Here is a 23,678-nt window from a genome sequence, read left to right as displayed (position 1 = left end):
AGGTAGAGTGTTACCATTCCCTTTTAAAACTAGCTTCCAAACGCTGACATCATTGCATACACTAGCAAGATTTTATCGAAAGGACCCAGATGTAGCTGTCTCTTGTGAGACTATGCCGGGGCCTAGCAAACACAGAAGTGAATGCTCACAGTCAGCTATCACAGTCACAGGACCCCCAATGGAGGAGCTAGAGAAAGTACCCAAGGAGCTAAAGGGAACTGCAACCCTATAGGTGGAATAACAATATGAACTAACCAGTACCCCAGAGCTCTTGTCTCTAGCTGCATATGTATCAAAAGATGGCCTAGTCGGCCATCAGTGGAAAGAGAGGCCCATTGGTTGTGCAAACGTTATATGCCCCAGTACAGGGGAATACCAGGGCCAAACAGGGGGAGTGAGTGGTTAGGGGAGTGGGGGGGAAGGTATGGGGATAGCATTGGAAATGTAAATGAGGAAATACCTAATAAAAATATTACAAAAGAAAAAAATTTTAAAAAAAAGAGTCCAAACTCTCAAAAAACCAACCAACCAAACAAACAAACAAACAAAAAAACAAAACAAAACACCTAGTGTTCCAAGAGAAATAGCTTATCTTTTGTTTTGAAGGGTCACACTATTTGACACTGTAGAATTTTTGTACTTCAGACAAAAAGCCTGAAATAAAGAATATAGATGCCAGTACGCAGAGGATTGAGAGATCTGCTAAGCATACACTGATTGTGACACTTAACATGCATCAAACTCTCGGTGAGCAGTTTTTCCCATCTGGGAAGTCTAAATATCAACACCTGCCTAATATGATGATTGCAGTTAGTGAGTGCCGATAAGGAGTCCTAGGGTGGTTAATGTATTCACTGATCTTGTGCTGTGTACATGGTAAGCACCCAACAATGCTATTTCAGCTTTCACCATTAATATTTCTGACAAGACTACTAAAAATCAGAAAATACATTATTTCTATAACTTGACCTTTTGGTTTCAACCTTCACAAAAAACATCCACATCTGTCATTCTCTTTAAATCTAAGGAAATATGTTTTTTGCGTGTTTCAAGTAGAATACTGAACCAGTTTAGCCCTGCCCCACCCCAAAGCTAATAAGTCTATTTAATGAGCTACATAATAACAAATGGGGGGAAAAAAGTGTCAGCTTGCTAGATAAAGGAAAAGCAGATACATTGAAAAAAATGAAACTGATTTGGCTATAAACTTCTTGTGGGTTTGCAGTATATTTTTCAGCAGTCTTTTAGACCCTAACTTATTTGCAGCAATATTCAAGGTGAATCTCATGTTGTCCTTTTCTTCTTTTTAATAAAAGTATATTTCTCAGCATGGTAATACTATTACAAATATTTGTTTTATTAAGAAGCTAGGATATGGGATTAATTTCATCAAACTCATTTTCTTAACAAGTAGCATCAATTAGTCTGGAGCAATAGGAAAAGTCTAGCTTCTCTCCTTGTATCTATAATTTAGAAGTTGTGGATTGTTGGAAAGACATTATCTTCTTGAGTCATCATTTATACAGTGGAGTACAGTGATAGTTTCTTAATTTTCTAATTTGCTACTATAGTTATGCAATGGTAAGTGACTTGCATGTATCAAGCTATACAGTTCCTTCAACAATATTATGTAGACAGCATGTCATCTTAATGATGAGACCAAAGTCACTCACAAAGACAGGTCTCTTGATCTTCTATAAGACCATGATCCCACAGAACTCATTGTATATATATTTTATATCATTACAATGCTTCTTAATTGAGCAGGAATGAATTAAGATCATTACTTATATAAAAACCAAATTACAAGAACTTTCTCTATTTAAGATATCTAAATGGACGCCAAACATGTTATCAGTGCCAGGTGAAACAAAGACTGGACTAAATAAAAGAAAATACAGGATTTAATATGTATGATGAAGATCTTTATACTGTTGTATGTTCTTACTCCATTGCCATACTTCAAATATATCTGAGTTTCAGTTTTTTCTTAGATATATCATGAAAAAAAGTAATAAAGAGAACTTCAGACCACTGGTTAGTATGGTTGGCAGGCCAAGACTATGTGAATTATCAAGAGATCTTGAGAGAGGTCTAGATCTAAGGACAAAGAGATCATTAGCATATTTATATTGACACACAAGTTAAGGCTTGGATAAGTAAGGGATAAGTGTGGATATAGAAGAGGCCAGAATCTGAGGTATAAAAGCAAAGGAGACAGAAGCTTGTAGTCTCTGAAAAAGAAAAGAAATTGGAAGCTTAGAGATTCCTAGAGTGTGAGTGATTTTTTTTTTAAGGAGAAGGAATTCTAGCACACTGAGTGCAGAAAATGAAGCAAGATGAAGAATGTATTATGGTGGCATCAAGTATGTTGCTGACCTTGTCAAATGTAGTTTCAGCACTAGCTAAGGAAACAAAAGGATTTCAATGATAGATACAACTCTTGAAGACTATCCATTCTTTTACTACTGTAGTAGTATACCTGCGAGAGTATAATTTATAAAGAATTAAGGGTTGTTTCCTACAGTTCTGTGTTCTTGGCAACCAAAGATCAAAACATATATAGAGTTAAAGCCATCTTGGGAGAAGGTAGAAGTACAATTAGCATAAGTGTGGGATAAGGACCATCTTTTGTAATAAATGTACTATGATGACTTGTGTGGATGTCAACTTGACAGGGATTGGATCACCTAGAAACTCTTGAGTTTGCAAATATCTATAAAGATATTTCCAAAGGGGAATAACTTTGGAGAGAAGATACATAATTTGGTCTATGTACCCAGACTTTTAAAAGGGAAGGGAAAGAGAGAAGAAAGATGATCATCATGTCCACTCATATCTCTCTCTGTGCCCTGACTCAAGGTGCAGGAAGACATGAGTCACAGGGAAGATGTTCGATATTTGGAAAGAGATATTGGTTATGAAGTAATGAGAAAAATGATTCAGAGTGAATAGATTGGGAAATATTTTAAATATTAAGAAATGGGAAAGATGTTAATTTTAAAAGTTTTACCATGTGAAGTCATACCGAAGAGTAAGAGGTGTTAATAGATACTGAAACAGAAGAAATACTGTCTGATAACATACTTCTAAGCTTAAAATGAGGGAAGGAATTTAGTATTGTAATACTGATGAGTTGTAAACAGTACATCCAAGTCCAACAGGCATGAGAATGTAGGCAGGAGAACAGATAGTATATGAGAAGAAACACAAAAACAAAGCAAAATACCCAATGCAATTAACAATGCCAGGCAGTAATACCCAACCAGATATGGGCTAAGAATTTACCTAAATGTTATCCCTAAAGTGATCCCAGAAAAAACTATACCACGTTCCTGAGTGTACAGTTTAAAATCTGATGCCTAGGGAGGTTAAGTAAAATGTCATAAAAGGTGAGGTCAGGAACGACATTCCTACATTCCCGGTGTGAATCCAGGATTCATATCTAACTTTTTATATAAAGATTATCCAACCTAGCATAGCAATGCAATATATAGAATTACCTGAAATGTTCCCTGCTCAAGAGGATTGATCATAAATATTAACTGTGGCTATATCGTATCACATATGCAGACATTTTGACAATGTTCACTATTAACATTCATCTACAGAATACTGATAAAGCCTTTAGCCAAAAGAATTTCATCTAAGAACTATGTGTTGGCCTGATTCTTTATCCTTTTGACCTTGGGTCTTTGTGGTCTAGACTACAGAAGTTATTTTTGGAAGTACAGCAAGACTTTTGCTACTTAATGCTCAATAATTTCAGAAAGCTGCATAAATTAAATGCTACAACATAGTGGATGTGTAGTTAGCTACAGGGTCATGGAAAAGAATCGTGTATATAAAGTCTCTGATGCATAAATACTCTTGATAAATCACTTTTTAATTTTTTCTTGAAAATATATTCCTTTCTCATCAAGTGTATCCTCATTACAGTTTTCTTTCCCTCTATACCTTCCACTTCCTCCCCAATTACCCTTCTCAAAAGAGAAAAAGAGGATTCTGGTAGATAATACATGACAAAATAAAATATATTAGCATGCAGAAAAACTATCATACCAAAGTTAGACTGGGCATCCAAACATAAGGGGAGGAGTCCCCAAGGCTTGCACAAGAATCAGAGACCTACTTATACATATACTCAAGATTCCCATTAAAAAGTGCTAAGCTGAAAGCTATAAAATGTGCACAGAGGACCTGGACAGACCTGTGTGGATACTGTGGTAGCTTCTTTTATCTTTGTGTGTTCATATGAGACTTGTTAAGTTGATCCATAGGGCCTAGTTCTCTTGGTGTACTCTGTCCCCTCTGGTTCTTTTCCTCTTTCTGCCTCTTCTGTATGGTTCCCTGAGATGGGAAGGAAGGGATTTATTGTAGACACTCCATTTAGAGCTATGTGTTCTAAAGGTTCTCTTTCTGTGTGATGTCTCCCTGTGGATCTCTATCTTTTTCAGTCTGCTGCAGAAGATTTCGCTAATAATTACTAAGTAAGTCACTTATGTAAGTTTATATCAAAATATCATTAGGAGTGGATTTTTTTTTAACATCAATAGTGTTTGGTTTTACCCTAGGTTCTTTGCTATCGTATGTTTCATTCTTGTTCATCAAAGCAGTGTCGCCCCAAAATAACCAGCAGGCAGAACAGATGTTAGCTAAAGGTTTTGCTGCTGGATTGGTCTTTATGTTTCTCTTTCGGTAGCCTGCAGTGTAGCTCCCTGCACTACAGATGTTAGGACATAGGTGTGAAGGCTCCATGTGGGCATCAGATAGACTTCCCCATGTTCAAGGAATTTTGTAGGCGTTGTACTCAGCAATGGGAGCCTACTCTCAGTTTGTGGAGAGACACCCTTTTAGCAATAGTCTGGGTTGTGTGGGAATTTCAATGGAAACTCTAGGCCATTAATAGAAATCCACCCAATCCTGCTACTCCAAGTCTCATTTGATTAAAAGAGATGGCTAGTTGGGACTACCTCTCCCCCATAATTTGTAGACCTTATTTGGATCATCTTTCTATATTTTAGGGAGTTTCCACTGCACTATGTTGGCATATCATCCCTCAAATGTTTCTCAATTCAAGAAGTATCATCTCACATTTTCTCCTTCAACCTCATCTCCTCTCTCTTCTCACCTTATATTCTGGTTAACATCTCCACTGCCCCGAGTCCACCCACAAATATATTCTATTTTCCCCTCCTTGGAATATCCATGTATCCTACTATTCTCTTCCTCTATATCTGATCTCTATGGGTCTACAGATAGAAGGTTGGTTGTCACTTATGTAATAGCTAATAATCCAGATATAAGTAAATGTATAGGAAATTTATCTTTCAATGTCTGACTTACCATACTCAGGATCATTTTTTCTAGCTCCATCCAATTTTTGCTAACTTCATGATCTCATATTTTTTACAGCAGAGTAATAATCTACTGTGCATTTTCTTTATCCATTCTTTTGTTGAGAGACATTTGGTTCATTTCAAGTTTTAGGGTATTATAAACAGTGTAGAAAGGAACCTGGTTGAGCAAGTGTCCTCTGTGGTATGCATGGAGCATCTGTTCAGTATATCCCTGATTGATATACCTGAAACTTGAGCAAGATTGATTCCCAACATTCTAAGGAATTGACATATTGATTTCCATGGTGGCTGTACAAGTGTGCACTATTAACAGCAATGGAGTAGTACTTCCCTGGTCCCACATCCTTATCATCATGAGCTGTCACTTGTGTTATTGACCTTAGCCATTTTGACAGCTCTAAGTTGGCATCTCAGAGTAGTTTTGATTTGCCTTCTCTCCTGTTCTGTTCCTCCTTTTCCCTCCCCCTCTCTTCTCCCACTCAGGTCCCTCCCTCTGCCTCCTGTGATTGTTTTTTTTTTTTCTCTCCAAAGTGGGATTGAAACATCCTCACTTGGGTTCTTTTGCTTGTTAGCCTTCTTGAGTTGTGTGGATTGTATCCTAGGAATTCTATACATTTTTGGGGGGTAATATATATTTATCAGTGAACCAGGGTTAGGAGGAGTGGGATGAGGAACTGTGGGAGGGTAGACCAGCAGTGGGGTAATGACTGAACTGTAAAAATTAAAAATAATCAAAAAAGTATGTTGTTTTGGAAAGTTCTTACATTGAGTACCATGTATTATTTTAAACACTTTGAATAGAAAAGATTTTGTGATACTTACCTGGAAAGATGATAAAGAAATAATCACTGATGTTTACTGTGGCTGATGAGCATCTTAGCTTTAGACTCAAAAAACAAAAACAAAAACAAACAAACAAGCAAACAAAAAACCAGCAAGACAAATGACATGGATGTCACTTTCTTCTGAAATTTACATTTAAGTCAACTTGAGCCTTTCAGTATTTCACATATCAAGGATTATGATAGAATAGGTTATCTGAACAACAGAGAAGACTCTTTATTTGGGGATTTAATCTCAGATTTGAAACACTGCATTCTTTAATCAAGAACCTGAATATTTTTAGCTACTGAAGTTGCTTTTTTTTCCCCACAGACATGTTTACAGGTAATCTACCAAAAATTGCAGAAAATCTACCCATATTTTAAACATTTATTACTGTTTATCCCCCATTATGCTTTAGTAATAGCCTAGGCCAGAGGTGTGAATATTTTAAGAAGTAATATTGTATATATAAAAAAATTAAAGGACTTAACTTTCTATTACAACATAAGTAGGAATGGTTTGCCTGGATAGAATTCTTTTTAATGTAAGGCAGTAGGCTTTCTGTTTTATCCTGGAACATGGAAGCTAACATCTATATATAGTAAAATACAACCACCTACATCCTCCCGACTACATATCATCTATATGATTGTGTGGTGAAGATTTTGCATATGCGTTAGTTCTAACTTTTCCAGAAGCTATAAAGAGAATTTTCTACTGCTGTAAGTGCCCAGGTAAATAGTACATTTCTTCACAGGTCATGTATGTGAGTCTGGTTTGCAAATCTTACCATTTGTTGGCAGGAAACCCTGGCGAACCATCTAAAATAAGAATAGACATACAGGCTAGTGAGCACTCTTTGGTCCTTTTGTTATTTACTATTCTATTACAAGCTTAGCACAGGACTTTCCAGCTTTTCCTTTTTTATATTTAATAAAGGATTTTTAAAAATATTACTTCTATTCTTTTACACTCCAGCCATTACCACATGCCATCAAAACTCAACAATATTTCCTTTTCTTCAATCTATAACTTTGCACCCATCTACAGGATTTGGCAGACCATTTCTTTGTACCTTTTCATATTTCAAGGACCTCTAGCCTCTTTCTTATAAGTCTGTACTGCCATGAGTGCAGAGAGCTGATATTATGCCAATTGTGTTTCCTCTGTGTGCAACTGTCTTAATGCATTCATTATTGCTTTACCATAAAAATATCCCAAATGTGTCATTGCTACGCTTTGACTCTTAGAGATTTTATTAACTGTTCCATTGCTTGTGAGAGGCTACTTGAATGCTGGACAGTGACATAAAGGATTAATGCAATTATATGAAATTGAGCATTCATCATATGTTCACAGCTTATTATGTTATGGAGGTGGGCAGTTTTCTAGGAAGAACAGAGTATATTTAACACTGGCATTTTGTATGTTAATGCCATTAATGAGCATTTCTATCTTTCTAATAAAATTACTTTTGAAAATATCTATATCTATTTTAGATGCCAATGAACTGAAATAGTATCATATTTTGAGTACTCATCATTTGCGTATTCTCTTGTAAGGCAGTTATACATGCTAATGAATTTAATTTCGCAATTTTTAAAAAAATAATATTTCTAATAAACCTGATATATAATGTTTAGAAATTTGATCAAGTTTCCATAGAGCCCAAATGAGAAACTTGCTATTATGACTTTAGTGTCATTCTCCACTACTGTATTATATTGTCTCTAGTTAATAAATGTGAAGCAAGCACACATTACCATTTAAAGACTACTACAAGTTTCATGACCACAATACATGGACATTTCTGCTTTACAAATTCCATAATTAGATAATGGGATTTTCCTTACTCGATTCCAGAGATTGTCAGTGAAATAAGATAGTTAATTCATATAATTTTTGCAGACATAATTAATGTGAAAGAATAATGTTATTTTTATTTCCCTTTTTTTTTTGCACTTTGCATATAACAAGACAACTATTTCTAGGGATTGTAGTTATATGCCTATAACACTGCCTCAGAATCCAGAATTCATTTATATATGGGTGATAATATACAGATTACAATTTTACTTTAGCTGGTCAGGCTTAGTGATTACTTATTATAGCTATTTTCAGTTACTACTTACATTATTGATTGAATAAAATGATTTTGGCATAACTATATCTTGCCAAATGTAACTGAAATTTTTTTGTTTAATCCTGTTTTGCTTTGAGTTAAGATAGCTTCCTGCATGCTTCCAAGCACTAATTACTGTGCTATCTTAACAATCTGGAAAGATCAACAAACACTCAATTAAAATTTTCAGGTTCACTAGTTTCATGACTACAACTACAGACATTTAAAATGGCATTTTGAAAAATGTGTTCAGGTTTTATCACCAGGCTAACTTCTGGGAACAAAATCCCATATTTGTTCAACTTTTGTCAAATACTATACTGTCATGGTTCAAAGTTCCTAAATTAATCTTATCCACTATAGGCTCTAACAGTTCAAGTTCATGTGTTTTATTATAGAATTTGGTATGCTACATTTTGCATGGTCTCAGGGCAATAAAATGGTAGTTTTATTACTTTCCAATTTTAGCTCTCAAGTTCTTCAGAAATACAGCATTTCTGTTTAGCAGTTTAATTTGCTGTAGGTCACTAGTCAGTGAAAAACATACAGAATTAACTTTTATTAGTTAATACATATAATTTATGATGCTAAAATGATTTTTAAATTATGGTTATCTAAGCCCTCAGTAAACTCTTCATTTCCATATGTTTAATTAAAGAGCAAGCTTTGAGGTTTGGTAGACCTTAATACACTTAATGTATCAATTCTTACTTTTCAATCCAAAATAGCATCATAAACGTCTCACGGCTAGAAATCATTTTAATAGTAAATCAATTTAAATTTATGTGCTTTTAAAGAATTAATGGTATGAGGTAATTTTCCACTAATTTGAAAAATCATTGAATTTAAAAATAAAAAATCAAATCTAAGCTTAGTTCATCAGCTCCATGCTTATCTTTTCAACTAAGGTTTTATAAATCTGGAACAAGTGACCATTGCCTTATTACCCCAATAGAACATGTATTGAAAAACAAGTATAATTACAGAAGACTAATGTCAAGAAAAAAGTGGATATCTGTGAAGGATAGATACTGGTGAGACTTTGCCTACTGTTCATGGGGACAGCGAACAAGGTTGATCACAAAGAGAGTTAAAAGTAAAATGATTTTCTTGCCTGGTGAATGCACGCAGATTGTGGAATGTACATGCATCAGTATAGCATATTAATTGCTCAGAAGCTAGAAAAAGCTCATAGTTCCCATAACTTTATATTATGAATTGTAGTCAGAGATAAGTGAGGAGGTCCTTGTTGGAGTGAGTTGTTGTAAGAGAAACATGATATACAAACATGATATTCCTCAGGTGAGAATTCTTTGTTCAGCTCTGAGCCCCGTTTTTAATGGGATTATTAGATTTTCTGGAGTCCACCTTCTTGAGTTCTTTATATATATTGGATGTTAGTCCCTATCTGATTTAGGATAGGTAAAGATCCTTTCCCAATCTGTTGGTGGTCTTTTTGTCTTATTGACGATGTCTTTTGCCTTGCAGAAGCTTTGCAACTTTATGGGGTCCCATTTGTCAATGCTTGATTTTTTTCAGCACAAGCCATTGTTGTTCTATTCAGGATTTTTTCCCCTGTACCCATATCTTCGAGGCAGAACTTTATCCTTAACTGCTACTCCAGAGAAACCATTCTACTAAAAGAAAGGTCAGGGTAAAGAAACACTTTTTCTTTTTAAAATGTATTTGGTATGTGGTGTGTGTGTGTGTGTGTGTGTGTGTGTGTGTGTGTGTGTGTGTTTGTGTGTGTGTGTGTGTGTTTGTGTGTGTGTGTGTGTGCATATGTATGCGAGTGTGCACAGGTACACACTCATGTGTAAGTGTAAGAAGTGTGTACCTACCAATGGTTGCTAAAAATCAATGTTTGGAGGTGGCCACATGACAAGCTCAGGCATCAGGCCCAGCCTCTACCCTCTGTGACACTGAGTATGTTCACTGTTTCACATCCCAAACTAGGCACTTGATGAGCTTCCCGCGATTTCTTTTCCTAGTTCTCATCTCACTCAGGAACACTACAATCACAAGCAAGGGCCAATATGTTCAGATTCTCATGCATGTTCTGTGTAATTGAACATAAGATGCCACATTTGCCTGAGAAGCACTTAAAACTGACCCATTCCCCAGGCCAGGAATGGATTTATTATTCACATTCATGCTGGCCGTTGTGAGTAACTGTCCTCTGAGACAAGCATCACCATCTAGGAGGCTTTGGCTCTGTCAACTTGGAAAAGATCATCAAAACTGTTTTTGATGACTATTTAAACTCATCAAGGGGCTAGGAAGGATCATTAGAAGAATATTCAGTCACTCTCTACCACCTATTGAATTCTGTGCTTCCAAAGAGGGGCTACAGTATTTAGACCAGGAAAGACTAAAGAAAGTGGAATTCTTCTGTATATCTTTGAAAAGGCATTCCTGCCTCCTGGGAAAATGATTTTCAGGTACAGCTTATTAGAGAAGGAACAGCCATAATTCTATACACAACCATCAACAGTACATGCATCTGCTATACACTGTAAGAAAGTTTGGAATAATTGTGTCTTGATTTGTCAATGGGACCTTAGGAACACTGGCTTTAGGAGGTACATAAAATAAAAATAAAATGCTAAAATTAATTAATACAAAAGATTATTGCTTCACGATCAGCTTGTTTATTATTCTCTGTGGTTGTTGATACACATCCCTAGATAAGATTGATCTTTCTATTAACATTGTCCCTCCACCTTGCTCATATGCCTTTTGGCATTTAGTGTACCACATAATAAGTTACCATGGGATCTATCTGCTTACTTCTATCTACTCCCCACAACAGCAAAGTCCCTGCTGTACAGAAGAATCTCTGTTATGGTAGCATAACTACAAAATTTTTATGCAGGTTGCTATTTTAAATGCTCATATTTCTGCTGCTTAAGTAAAAATATAATTTTTTTATCTTGACAAATTGTCCATGTTGAATGCACTCTCATCCAAGACACCTCCTGAATTTAATTTCATTAACTAGCATTTGCAGCGAGAACACGAATCATTACATATGTGCTGTTGCCAACAAACAATGCTAGATTAGCAGGAAAGGGGCATGCGGAGGTTGAATTGCACGAGAATATTAAAATCCATGAGTCTGATAAAGATTGTGTCTTGAAACGAATTCCAAGGCTTGTTTTAATGTCAGTTTGACACAGCCTACAATAACCTGGGAAGAGTGTGGAATTTACTATGTAGACCAAGTTGTCCTCAAACGAGGGATCCACCCCCTCAGCCTCTCAAGTGCTGGGATCCAAGCTGTGTGTCACTGGCATAGCTTAGCTTTTCACTTCTTTATACCTAACTTTTACCAATATTTATATAATTAATTTATACCTCTTTCTATCTCTGTTGTTTTAAAAATATATTTATTATAGGAATCTCATGATTCCCCATGTTTCTATGCTAACAACTATAATGCAGATCCTAGTTTTTTAAATATTATTTGAAATGTTTATTATTTTACAGTTTAACTGAAGTTCTATCAAAGTTATATATTTTAGAAATCAGCCCTTAGCATTTTGATTCACTTTTTATGTCTCCACTGCCTATTTCATTTGTTTGTTATCTTAGCTCTTTATTTATCTTTGGTAACACTAGACATAGTTTTAATTATTGTTTTGTTTATGCACTTCCCCGATGGGTAAAGGAATGTTGCTCATTTAAGATTTTTTTCTGCTATTCCTGTATGAATTTTTCCTTCATATATTCATTTATTCTTCTTTTGCCTTCCCTATTTTAAAGCCATCTATAATTACTCTTCATTGTACTCAACAGATAGCCTTAATTATTTTAAATTCATGTATAATATCACATGCTTGTTGGGTACTGTATAGTATTCACACACATGTGCTTCATGTACTTGTTTTTCATTTCATGTGGTTCAACTTTGGTAAATTTTAGATATACATGTTAATACAATACATCCAATAACTCACTGAATCCAGGATTGTTAACTCATTCATACATATGTGCTCATATATCCCTTTATCTCGATGAAAGTAATAAAAAAATAAATATATATCCTTTTATCTAATGAATGTTTACAGATTTTGGTTCAATAAGTTATTTTTAAGCAAATTTTTGAACATAATTTAAATATGACCCAACTCATTCATAATGTTTCAATAGTATAACTATAGAATTTTGCAGCTGTCACAAAAATCAAGTATTATCAAAATGATTTTAAAAAGTGTTTTTCTGATTGTAGAAATGCCCACCCACTGCTGGTGGGAATGCAAATTAGTACAGTCTTCCTGGAAATCAATTTGGATGTTCCTGAAAGCAGAGCCATCGTGATCCAGCAATCCTTCTATGTGTATACATAATGACAATGAATCAATATATTGAAGCGACAGCTTTAGTTAATGCTTCTGCATCAATATCTACCACACACTAGTTGGGTCAAGGTAGTCTAAGTATAAATTAATAGATGGATCCATAAAGAGAACTTGTGAAATTTGGAAAAATATTAAGTTTGCTTTGGAATCAATCTTTTACTCACTATTACAACCATGTTAAATTTTTCATGTGTTGATAAACGTTTCCATTTTCTTCCTATTATTGATTTCTAGTTTCATGATACTGTTGGTCAATCAGTCATTGACTTTAATTTTGTTTGGTTGTTATATTTGTATGCATAAAGGGTGAAGAAGTTTGCAATTGTTGCTATTGTTATTTACATTAAAAAAAGGATGTTAAGTTTTACTGAGTATTTTCCCCAGAAAATAACATAATATGATTATAACTATTCAATGTTTGCTAAGACATTCTTTGAGCCTCATTTGTGATTTATCCCATAGAATTCTCGGTGTGCCCTAAGGAACGGTACTCTTGACCTGTCAGATGCAACATTTTTTAAGTGACTGCTAAGTTTATTTGGTCTACAGAAGAGTGAAAGTATATTATCTAACTGATTTCCTGTTTAGGTTATTTAGGTGTTGGAGGTAATCAATAGTTCCAATCACTGCAAAAGTTAGTTCAGAAATTACTATTACTTAATTCCACAGAATCTCATTTGTTTCGTTTGGGTTTTGTGGCTTCAACCTCTCCCTACTACCCAATGAAATAAGTGACAGGATTATACACAGGAAAATATTTCAATCAGTTATTCCAACAGTCTTCCATGCCTGCTAAGGAAACCATGCACTTACAGAGCTAGCTAATATTTTCCATAGGAAAACAGTCATGAGCTGAGAGGTGTTCTATTTTTTTCTTAAAAAAATTATTCAATGAAATATATATTTAGATATTCATTCAAACACATACATGTGTTTAATGTATGTTTGATCGCATTAATCTCTCAGTCCTTATCACCTCCACTTCCTACTCCCTCTCTTCTACGCTCCCCTAAACTTCATGAGCTCTTATTTGCTTGCTTACTCATTTGTTGGTTTGTCTATTTACAAACCATTGAGTTTAATCATTGCTTAATGTATGCTCAGGAATGTAGGGGTATCAACTGAAGCACAGGAAACCTACCACAGGCTTCTCGCCTGAAGATACTTGGATTTCTCTTCTTCAGTATCCATAAACTTACAATAACTCCATAACTAGGGTCAGGACCTAGGACCACCTCTGCCGTCCACACTGGAATGTTGATTAGCTTGATTGTGTTCCAATATTGTGACTGGAACCATGGTTTCTGTAAATTCATGAGTCCAATATCCATGCCCTGTCCAAAAGACATTTTTTATATATCAGTGTGTCAAATCTTCGTCTTTTACCATATTTTTGGTTCAAGTCACAAACTACAGTGGTACAATGTTTGCCTGACTGACAACCCTGAATGCCTTCCCCAACATTAACAGACTTCAGCATAGCACAACAGAAAACAAACAAGCAAGCAAACAAAAACCACACATACACATATGCATATACACAAGCACACACATAAACATACATAGTAGTGTTTATATATGACACCACTTATATGAATACAGGAACAGAGAGAAAAATACACATATATAAAACAAGATAGCTTAGCAGGTAAAGACTCTTGTGCCTAGTCAGAAGACTTATCAATTGAATTCAGTCTGGAGGAGTCATGGTGGAAAGGGAAATCCAATTCTTTCACGAAAGATTCCCTCTTAATTACCACATCATATAACATGACTTGTGCATGCCCATGGGCACTGTCTTAGTCAGGGTTTCTATTTCTGCACAAACATCATGACCAAGAAGGAAGTTGGGGAGGAAAGGGTTTATTCAACTACAATTCCATACTGCTGTTTATCACCAAGGAAGTCAGGACTGGAACTCAAACAGGTCAGGAAGCAGGAGCTGATGCAGAGGCCATGGAGGGATGTTCTTTACTGGCTTGCTTCCCCTGGCTTGTTCAGCCTGCTCTCTTATAGAACCAAGACTAGCAGCCAAGAGATGGTCTCACCCACAAGGGGCCTTTCCCCCTTGAACACGAATTGAGAAAATACCTTACAGTTGTATCTCATGGAGGCATTTCCTCAACTGAAGCTCCTTTCTCAGATAACTCCAGCTGTGTCAAGTTGACACAAAACTAGCCAGTACAGGCACACAGGCAACACACAACATAAATATATGTAAGACAAGATCTGCTTGCTTCTGTGTCCTTTACTAATATGACCCATGAGTAAACTTTATTAAATATATGTTTAATACGAGAGGTGCATTTTAATCTATAAAGAAAGAAACATGTTTTGACCATCTCATCTATGAAATAAGATAACATTTTATTGTAAGAATATAATCAACTCATTACAGAGGAAAAAGGTTTCCATGGTGCTGAGGCTGTTACAAAGTAATACTGTATAAAAATACAAGTTGGACTAAAGAAAACTAAAATTACATTTCCCCCAATGAAGTGAAAATTAATGTCTGTTAATGGAATTTTCTTCTTAACAAATAACTATCCCCTTGTCCTCAGTCCGGTGGTAATTCTGCACTTTCAAAATAGGTACTACCAACCTATTGCCCTGTCAATCCAATGCGCTCTAGCCATGAGAAATAATTGCTCCCTGAAGCTTTCCTCTCTGTTCTCTTACACACTGACTGATTTACAGCAGACTGATCTCTCTTAGCTAAAAGCTTACAGTGGAAAGTGGAGTCTTTGCCCTGGAAAGCTGTATATTCTGTCCATTTCTGGGTAGAAATATTAAGTATCTGGGATCAGGATAATATTCTCTTCATGTTCCTGGGTGGCTCATGTAGCCACATCTACCATCAAATTTTCTTTAGAAAATACAAGCTTGCTTCAGTGAGAAACCCATAGAAATCACAAGCTAAATGTATATAGTGAACACTTCAAATATCATCAGCTGATTAAATATTTTAACCACTTTAAATATGGGGGCATATAATATTTAAAATAATCCTATTTGTAGATAAGGTAATATATGTTCTTAGTGCCTTTGACCAGTGCTACTTATTATATTTTTATTTCAAGAATATGCAATCTTTGTCTTTTTGTTTATGCCTTCTCATTAACTTAGTATTTACTGATTTTTCCCAATATCAAGAAAAACATTTTTACAATTCTAGGATATGAAAAATATTAGATATTACTTTACATTGAAGAATTATATTCTTTTAAGTTTTCCTTTCTTCTCAATCAGTATCCATCAAATGTTTTGTCTATTGTCAGAACTATCAACTTCTTACGTACATCCATAGCTTTTTGACAAACTTCTCCACCTCACGTACAATACATATAGAGTTTTATGTTCAGTATTTATTCAAAGCCAATCCTTCTCAACCATCCTCGCTGACTTTCTTTCTCCTGTCCACATCAATTATTCTTCAAATTCTGAAGCTTCTGTTTTCTCATGCTCTCTTTCTCCTGAGCTATAATTCAAGTTCTCACCATCTCTTACCTGATTCCCTCCAAAAATCTCTAGGTGTTTCTACCCATGGGACATCCAAGACCACAGTCCATTCGCACACAGAGCTGTTGAATGGATTTCTCAAAGTGATACATGCTTTTCCCTTACTTTTTTTTCTGTTTTAATACTCCATGATTTAAAAAAAAATACTCTGTGATTAACGATCTACCTTAAACCCATTAGAAAACATTCAAATGCTTTAGAATGGTATGTCAGCTGCCACCTATCTTAACTATTCCATCCAGAATTGCTATTTTATTTTTTATTGCCCATAGCAATTCTTTCTGAAAAATTCTCTGCATATATTTTGATGGTCTTTGTACCCATTTCTTAGATTCACATCAAAAATGTGCAACCAGAATAACTTCCCTGTTTTTACTATGCCTATAAAATATATCCTTTCTTTAAAAATTCATCACATTTATTTATTATGCATGTATGAACAAGCATGTGCGATGGCTTGTGAAGAACAGAGGACAATCTGCAAGAGTCAGTCCTCTTCTTTCATTTGGTGTCTGAGGGACTGAACTTATGTGGTCAGGCTTGACCATGTTTGTGACCCTAAAATATGTACTCTCCCCATTTCTACCAGCCCAGATCATTACAGAAATGTGTCACACTTCAAACTACATATTAGTACACTTACCAGGAAGTGTGTATATATTTTTCTCTAGAGTTCATAACAAAGATAAAGACCTAATCCCAAGACTTAATATGTCTAGCTATATATCTATACTTATTGATAATTATTTTCTCTTGGCCTTTTAGACAGTATCTATGGTCATAGATACTGCTGTTAGTAATATTTCATGTTAAGTCAACAAAGACAGTGCTAAGTTCTTATGGAAGGAGGGATTATGTTTTGAATGAATGGTCTTGTGCAGTTCACAAAAAGTACATGGTAGCACTGCGTATTATTATATTGAATTTGATTTTTAAGGAGAAAAATCTTAAAAATGTCAAAGTTATTTATGTAAATTATTTTAAAATCCTTTTTAATTGTTCAAAACTCATAAATAAATAAGAAGCATAATTTGTACTAGGTAGTTAAAACAAAAAAGACACAAGACTGGAAGGAGCTGAAGAGGTAGAAGTCAAATTTTGAAGAGTAAGAAGGAAATGAGAAATATAGTCAAAATACATTATAAGAGAGTCTTATAGCATAACAAAATATATTTAAAGCCTCATGATTTATTGTTAAAAGAAGATACATATGCACACACACATACAACACAGTTTCAAACATATATGTTTGCAGTTATATAGATTAAGTCACATTGTTGCCTGTATAACAATAACAATAAGAGACTAAACTATCTAAAAGGAACAAAAATAAGATTCTCACATTATCTTTAGAGACATAAAGAGTTAATATGCATCTCTGCATTCTAAATGTAACTAAGAATCTAAAGATTAAAATACTTGAAGGAAAATTTTATAACTGTCTAAAGGTTTTTGATAAACAATTGCAATATTAATACAGCTGTACCTAAAAAGCATATTGGAAATATTCCTTAAGAATGACTGGAGCTGGAGAGATAGCTCAGCAGTTAAGAGCACTGACTGCTCTTCTGAAGGTTCTGAGTTCAAATCTCAGCAACCACATGGTAGCTCAAAACCATCCATAACGAGAACTGACGCCCTCTTCTGGCGTGTCTGAAGATAGCTACAGTGTACTTACAATAAATAAATAAATAAATAAATAAATAAATAAATAAAAAGATTGACTATATTAATACAATTTTCAATTTAATAGGTACCTCACTAAAAAAATATCTGAGAAATTGTTATGTATCTTATACAGAATGGCTACCATATATAACAAAATTTTCTAAAAATATCTTTTAAGCTCACAGGTGTTTTGGGCTGGCTAGGTGGTTCAGTGGGTAAGAGCACCGATTGCTCTTCCAAAGGTCCTGAGTTCAAATCCCAGCAACCACATGGTTGCTCACAACCATCCATAATGAGATCTGACACCCTCTTCTGGTGTGTTAAAGACAGCTACAGTGTACTTATTTATAGTAATAAATAAATATTTGAGCTAGAGCAAGCAGGAACTGAGAGAGCAGCGCCAACTGGAGTGAGCGGGATAGACCAGAGGGAGCAGAGGTCCTAAAATTCAATTCCTATCAACCACATGAAGGCTCACAACCCTCTGCACAGCTACAGTATACTCAGAAAATAAATACATAATTAAAAAAAAAAGATTGCAGATTTTTTTTCAATATTTGCAGCCAAATTGTCAAAAATCATTTTGCTAATTCACCTGAAAATATGTGACTGTGTATACCAAATAGGTCGCGCCCTGATTTTCCTACCACTGTAATGGAGATTAATGATGCAAGGGTTTGCCTGCTTTTCTGTAAGCAAGAAAAATCGAAGTTCTATGAGATTCACTGCTTAGGGAGCTTATCACTCCAGCAGCCACTCTTATCACCAAATGTCAGCACATATATCTCTTCTACACCATTCCGGCTTGAGCTATATTTATCACCATGTTAGGTTTATGTTCAGCAAGTCTACTGTATTTCTAAATCTGTACAGGGAAGTAAAATATGCTGTATTATTAGAGATGTTTTTCCTAAAGAAATCATCAACAGATACAGTGTTTAGAATAAGAATTGTATATTCTATGAAGGTCAACAAAAACCTGTTTATTTTTCTAATAATATTTCCATAATATTCACCAAATTAAGCCATTTCTATTTTAAATTTTGCAATTTAAAGTGTCAGTTTTAAGTGCTCATTAGAGAAAGGAAGCCTTATAATTCATCCTTCATTTAGCAGTAAGAAAAATGGTTTGAATTTAGAAATAAAAATGGTTCTGTACTTTGACATAATTCTTCAATTCTGAATGAGAAAAACATATAGCAAACTCCATTATTTTATTTTTCTAATGAAGGTGTTACAAAGCCACATATGTAGTTTTTATACCTAAAATGTTCATATTAGTTAATTAGACTTTTGTGTTCCTAAACAGCACCAAATATTTAGTATAATATATATCATTTATATAGAGATTTATATTTATATATAATATAATGTGTACTTTGATACAAATACAAAGTATTCCTATGAAAAAAGATATTATTATTACTATAAAAATATAATGGTATTAATTAATTATTTATCTAAGCATTATAAATAGGGCAAAATGGGACTAATTTTGAATCCAAGTCATTAGAGTCTAAAATTTGGGTACTAAATAACAGTAACATTATTTGCATCTAAACTATCTTCATAATTTATGCTCCTAGATATTATATGTGCTGCAGATCATCTAACACACACACACATTCATGCTCACACCTACACGTTATATGTTCATATGCACTTAAAGGTTCTCATAAATTAGATAAAAAGATGAAGTAGTTTAAATGGCCAATGATTTTTCTCTTCAAGAAGGATGCATGACTTTATGTGGTACTCTATAGATCCATGGTCTCCGTAGTTCAGAGTGGCCTTTATGATGGAGAACAAATTTCTACTTAAGAAACTAGAGTTGTGAAAGAGGTCTTTTCTGAAATGCACTGCTAACAATGATCTATTTCAGGAAAAAAGAAAAAAGAAAAAGATCTATCTATCTTGCAGCCATGTTGTCTTAAAATTTGGATTTGTCATCTTATCATCCGTAAACTCAATGGGCTACTAGGGATAGAACTGAAAACACAGAGATGTCTTACCCTTTGAATACATTTACACATCATTACAAACAATGTAGGGAGCAGTTTTTCTCTGTCTCTAGCTTTGCGCACCTTGCAAAAATGTAAGGATGCAGCCTCTCCTCTTGGCTGGTTGATTGTAAGCACTCAATGTGATGTTCATTTTTATTATTCTACACATTGTTAGTTTTACTCTTCTTCTCCTTCTTTTTCTTTCCTCCTTCTTCTTCTTCTTCTTCTTCTTCTTCTTCTTCTTCTTCTTCTTCTTCTTCTTTCTCCTTCCCCTTCCCCTTCCCCTTCCCCTTCCCCTTCTCCTTCTCCTTCTCCTCCTCTTTCTTCCTCCCCTTCCCCTTCCCCTTCCCCTTCCCCTTCCCCTTCCCCTTCCCCTTCCCCTTCCCCTTCCCCTTCCCCTTCCCCTTCCCCTTCCCCTTCCCCTTCTCCTTCTCCTTCTTCTTCTTCTCCTCCTCTTCCTCTTCACAGTTAAAGTTCTTCATTAATGTGGATTTTTAAAATTTAATTCTTAAATGTGAAAACATTTCAATATAAAGCAATTCATTATCTTTCACCTTGTCTTCAACTTATACTGACCACAGAAAACATTGTTTTAAGATCTTATTTCTACAAAATAATGGCTTGCTGGGTTGTTTTTGCCTCTTTAGTTAAAACCTTTGAACATTCAAATCCACCCTAAGGTCTGATAATGAAGTCAATAATGAGATAACGTAGAAAACCCAAAGGCAAAGATTTCTAAAGTTTATTTTTAAAGCATAGACTTATTTGATCCTGTAATATTACTGCAAGTTCCCTAGTTTAATGCACTGAGGAATCTTAGTTCCATACTTCCTAAAATTTAGCACCCAGAACATGTACCAGGTAGCCTACAGGACAAAGAATTCTGTATACAGTTTTGTGAAATGCCTTAAGTTGAGAAAAGTTGTGTGGCTCAAACATACTAAATGTCTTATACTACGAGTTGGTAGATTTTAACTATCGTATCATTTTTGAAAATGCAGTATTTAAGTATTTACAGTACTTCTTAAAAAATACAGTTTCTAAATTTCTTGAAAGAGAGGAATGTAAGATATTGGGGGAATAGATTCATTCAAATCCTTTAAGAGCAAAACATAAAAAATTAACATTAATAGTTAAATCTACATAAAAATATCACTGTAGCACATTTATCATAAACACACCTATTTACGTGATATCTTTGAGTTACCTTGCATTTTTACAGTCTTTCATATGCTAATATCTTGTAAAATCTATTATAAATTCCCGCAGGTAGGTGTGTCCTCTTCAGAGCAATAGTTCTGTCTTCCCCCTAGTCATTTGAGAAACAATAAAACTGGGATCTGGGTAAAATACAAAGCATTTACACTCCATAAACAAGATTATTTGGCAACGGTAATGCCTTCTTTTAAACTGTGCTTCAATATTCTGTTTTACCTACAGCTGAATGTGGTGCATCTGCAACAAATAACGAGGGAATTCTCCTCTCTCCAAATTACCCATTGAACTATGAAAACAACCACGAATGCATTTACAGCCTTCAGGTCCAAGCAGGAAAAGGCATCAATATTTCAGCCAGAACGTTTCATTTAGCTCAAGGGGATGTTCTTAAGGTAAGTGGACCACTGTGATATAGTTTGATCATTAATTACACTTTCCTAAATAGGTTTGCATTAAATTGTACATGTAATAAAATGTAAGTTCATTTTCCCTTTCAAACATAACATTCCCAGTGATCTTGTATTTGAAATAATATTTTGTTTCTAGTGCTTTTTTATGATTAAAAAAAATCACAGATTTTATATTTAAGTATTTGTTTGACAATAACTAAGATAATGAAACTTTTATGCAAAATACCTCATTCAATAAAAATTTGGTATTTTAAAACTAATGTATGACTGACCATTTTATTAAGACAAATTATAAATTATAATGATAACTTGTTTTATAACATAAGCTTTGGTATTGTTAATAAATGATGGCTTGTGTTCTAACTCAGATATCTACTATGTAAAACTATTCTTTATTACTATAAGAGAACTTTTAAAATTATGATACAAGCCACAGTTACACAACTATTTAAATCTAGCAAATCAATGTCTATAAACAGAAAAAATATTTTTATAATGTTTAGTGATAAATTGACTACATAAAATATTAATACAATGAAACATCCTTTAAAAGAATATATATGGTAAATGTCTTTCAAGGAAATACTTAAATAGCTACTGATTTGTTTCTACAGTACAAATGCTTTCATAAATATAGTTTATAACAAAATATAATCAGATTAAAAATAGTTATTTCTGTTAAATTATTTTGAAATATTTTAAAGAACTATTCCTATTTTTCGTTCCTCAACATTTTCTTAAGAAAAAAATTAAAATTTTTTTCTATTTTTACAAATTTTGAAAAAAAGTTACATATTCCATGTCGATAGCATTGGAAGGTTTTTGTTAAAGCTGTGACTATTAACTGAACGCTTTCACATAAAATTGAGGCAGTGATTTATTTCAAGCCAGTGGAAAAATACATTAAAGCATAAGAGAGATATGTAAACCAAGCCCCTAAGCTATATAACTCATAATCATCACTAATATTGTAATTATAAGGTAAATATCAAGAAATTCTCCCTGACACCTACCAATTGTGTTTACCTGTTTCTTAAATAATCCCCTCATGTCCTTTTATGGAACTTCAATGTATCCATCTCTTGTGCATACCAGATGAAGCTTCTTATTTGGACAAAATGTATTTTATGAAATAATGATGTCTTTTGAAAGCAGAATATTCAATTGATGGCTTCTGGTGGAGATGCTCGTGCACAGTGACTCAGTTTTCAATACATTGAGCATGCCACCAGAGGTTGATCACATTCCAGTGTTATTATGGGCAATGCAAATTGTTCTTTTCTTGTTTTTTCTTTTTCTCAATCAAGGGACTTGGGGGGTGATGGTTGAGGGAAAGGAGGTCACAAGAGTCAGGGGCTAGACCTAGGAGGACTGGAGAATAAGTGCGTTCGGGGTTCACTATGCAAAATTCCAGAATAATCAATGAAAATGATATGGAAAAAATGAAAATATTTCTGCCATATATGATTTTCAAATCAAGAGATCAGTATTGAATGAATACATGAGAGGATGGGTGGGGTGAAGAGAGATGGAGGATACAGAAAGCTACAGGCTCCATTGTGATGTAGCTACTAAGCTCACATTTAACGCTGAGGTCTGGGCACCAGTGTAGTTGCATCACTAATATTCCTTCTTTTCCAAATGTAAATCTAATTTATATCTACCAGTTCCTGGCATTATATTATTTTCTAGTATCTACTTAATGAATATTTTTTGTCTGTTCAGTATATGACAATGAGTTATACCAGATGTCATATGAATGACTCATGACCAGTTGTTTCATTAAGTCATTTATAAATGTTACTTTCCTACCTATACTATGGAACGTGCCAATGTTTTAAGCTGCCCTCTTGGAAAATCCAGGAAAATATCTTTTTTTTTTTTTTTTTTTTTTTGGTTTTTTGAGACAGGGTTTCTCTGTGTAGCCCTGGCTGTCCTGCATCTCACTCTGGAGACCAGGCTGGCCTTGAACTCAGAAATCTGCCTGCCTCTGCCTCTGCCTCCCAAGTGCTGGGATTAAAGGCATGCGCCACTACCGCTCGGCCCCAGGAAAATATCTTATCTCTTTTCTAATTATTAGAGTATTATCATCACACAACTCATTTGGTATAAATGGAAAGTTCTGTCTTAGAAACCTAAATGAAAAACTAACTTCTTTGTTCTCCCCTTAATTAATTGCTTTGGAACTGACT

At 34.5% G+C, this 23,678-nt stretch overlaps 1 protein-coding gene across 12 annotated transcripts in view; it reads left to right on the top strand.

Annotated features, from left to right (window-relative positions):
* Window positions 1-23,678, top strand: part of Csmd3 (CUB and Sushi multiple domains 3) — a 1,211,921-nt gene that overhangs the window by 857,155 nt on the left and 331,088 nt on the right. For all 12 annotated transcript variants that reach the window (XR_001781523.2, XR_003951374.1, NM_001081391.2 and 9 more), the window contains one exon: window positions 21,299-21,468. Coding sequence is in view for 8 of the 12 variants with exons in the window: in NM_001081391.2 (NP_001074860.2) it covers window positions 21,299-21,468 (170 nt within the window). In the remaining 4 variants the exon portion in view is untranslated. The remainder of the gene's footprint in view (window positions 1-21,298; window positions 21,469-23,678) is intronic.

The sequence above is a fragment of the Mus musculus genome, chromosome 15 (genome assembly GCF_000001635.26).
Source record: "Mus musculus strain C57BL/6J chromosome 15, GRCm38.p6 C57BL/6J".
Lineage (NCBI taxonomy): Eukaryota > Metazoa > Chordata > Mammalia > Rodentia > Muridae > Mus > Mus musculus.
Note: the sequence above shows the minus strand (reverse complement) of the source record. Positions and strands in the feature narration are given on the sequence as shown.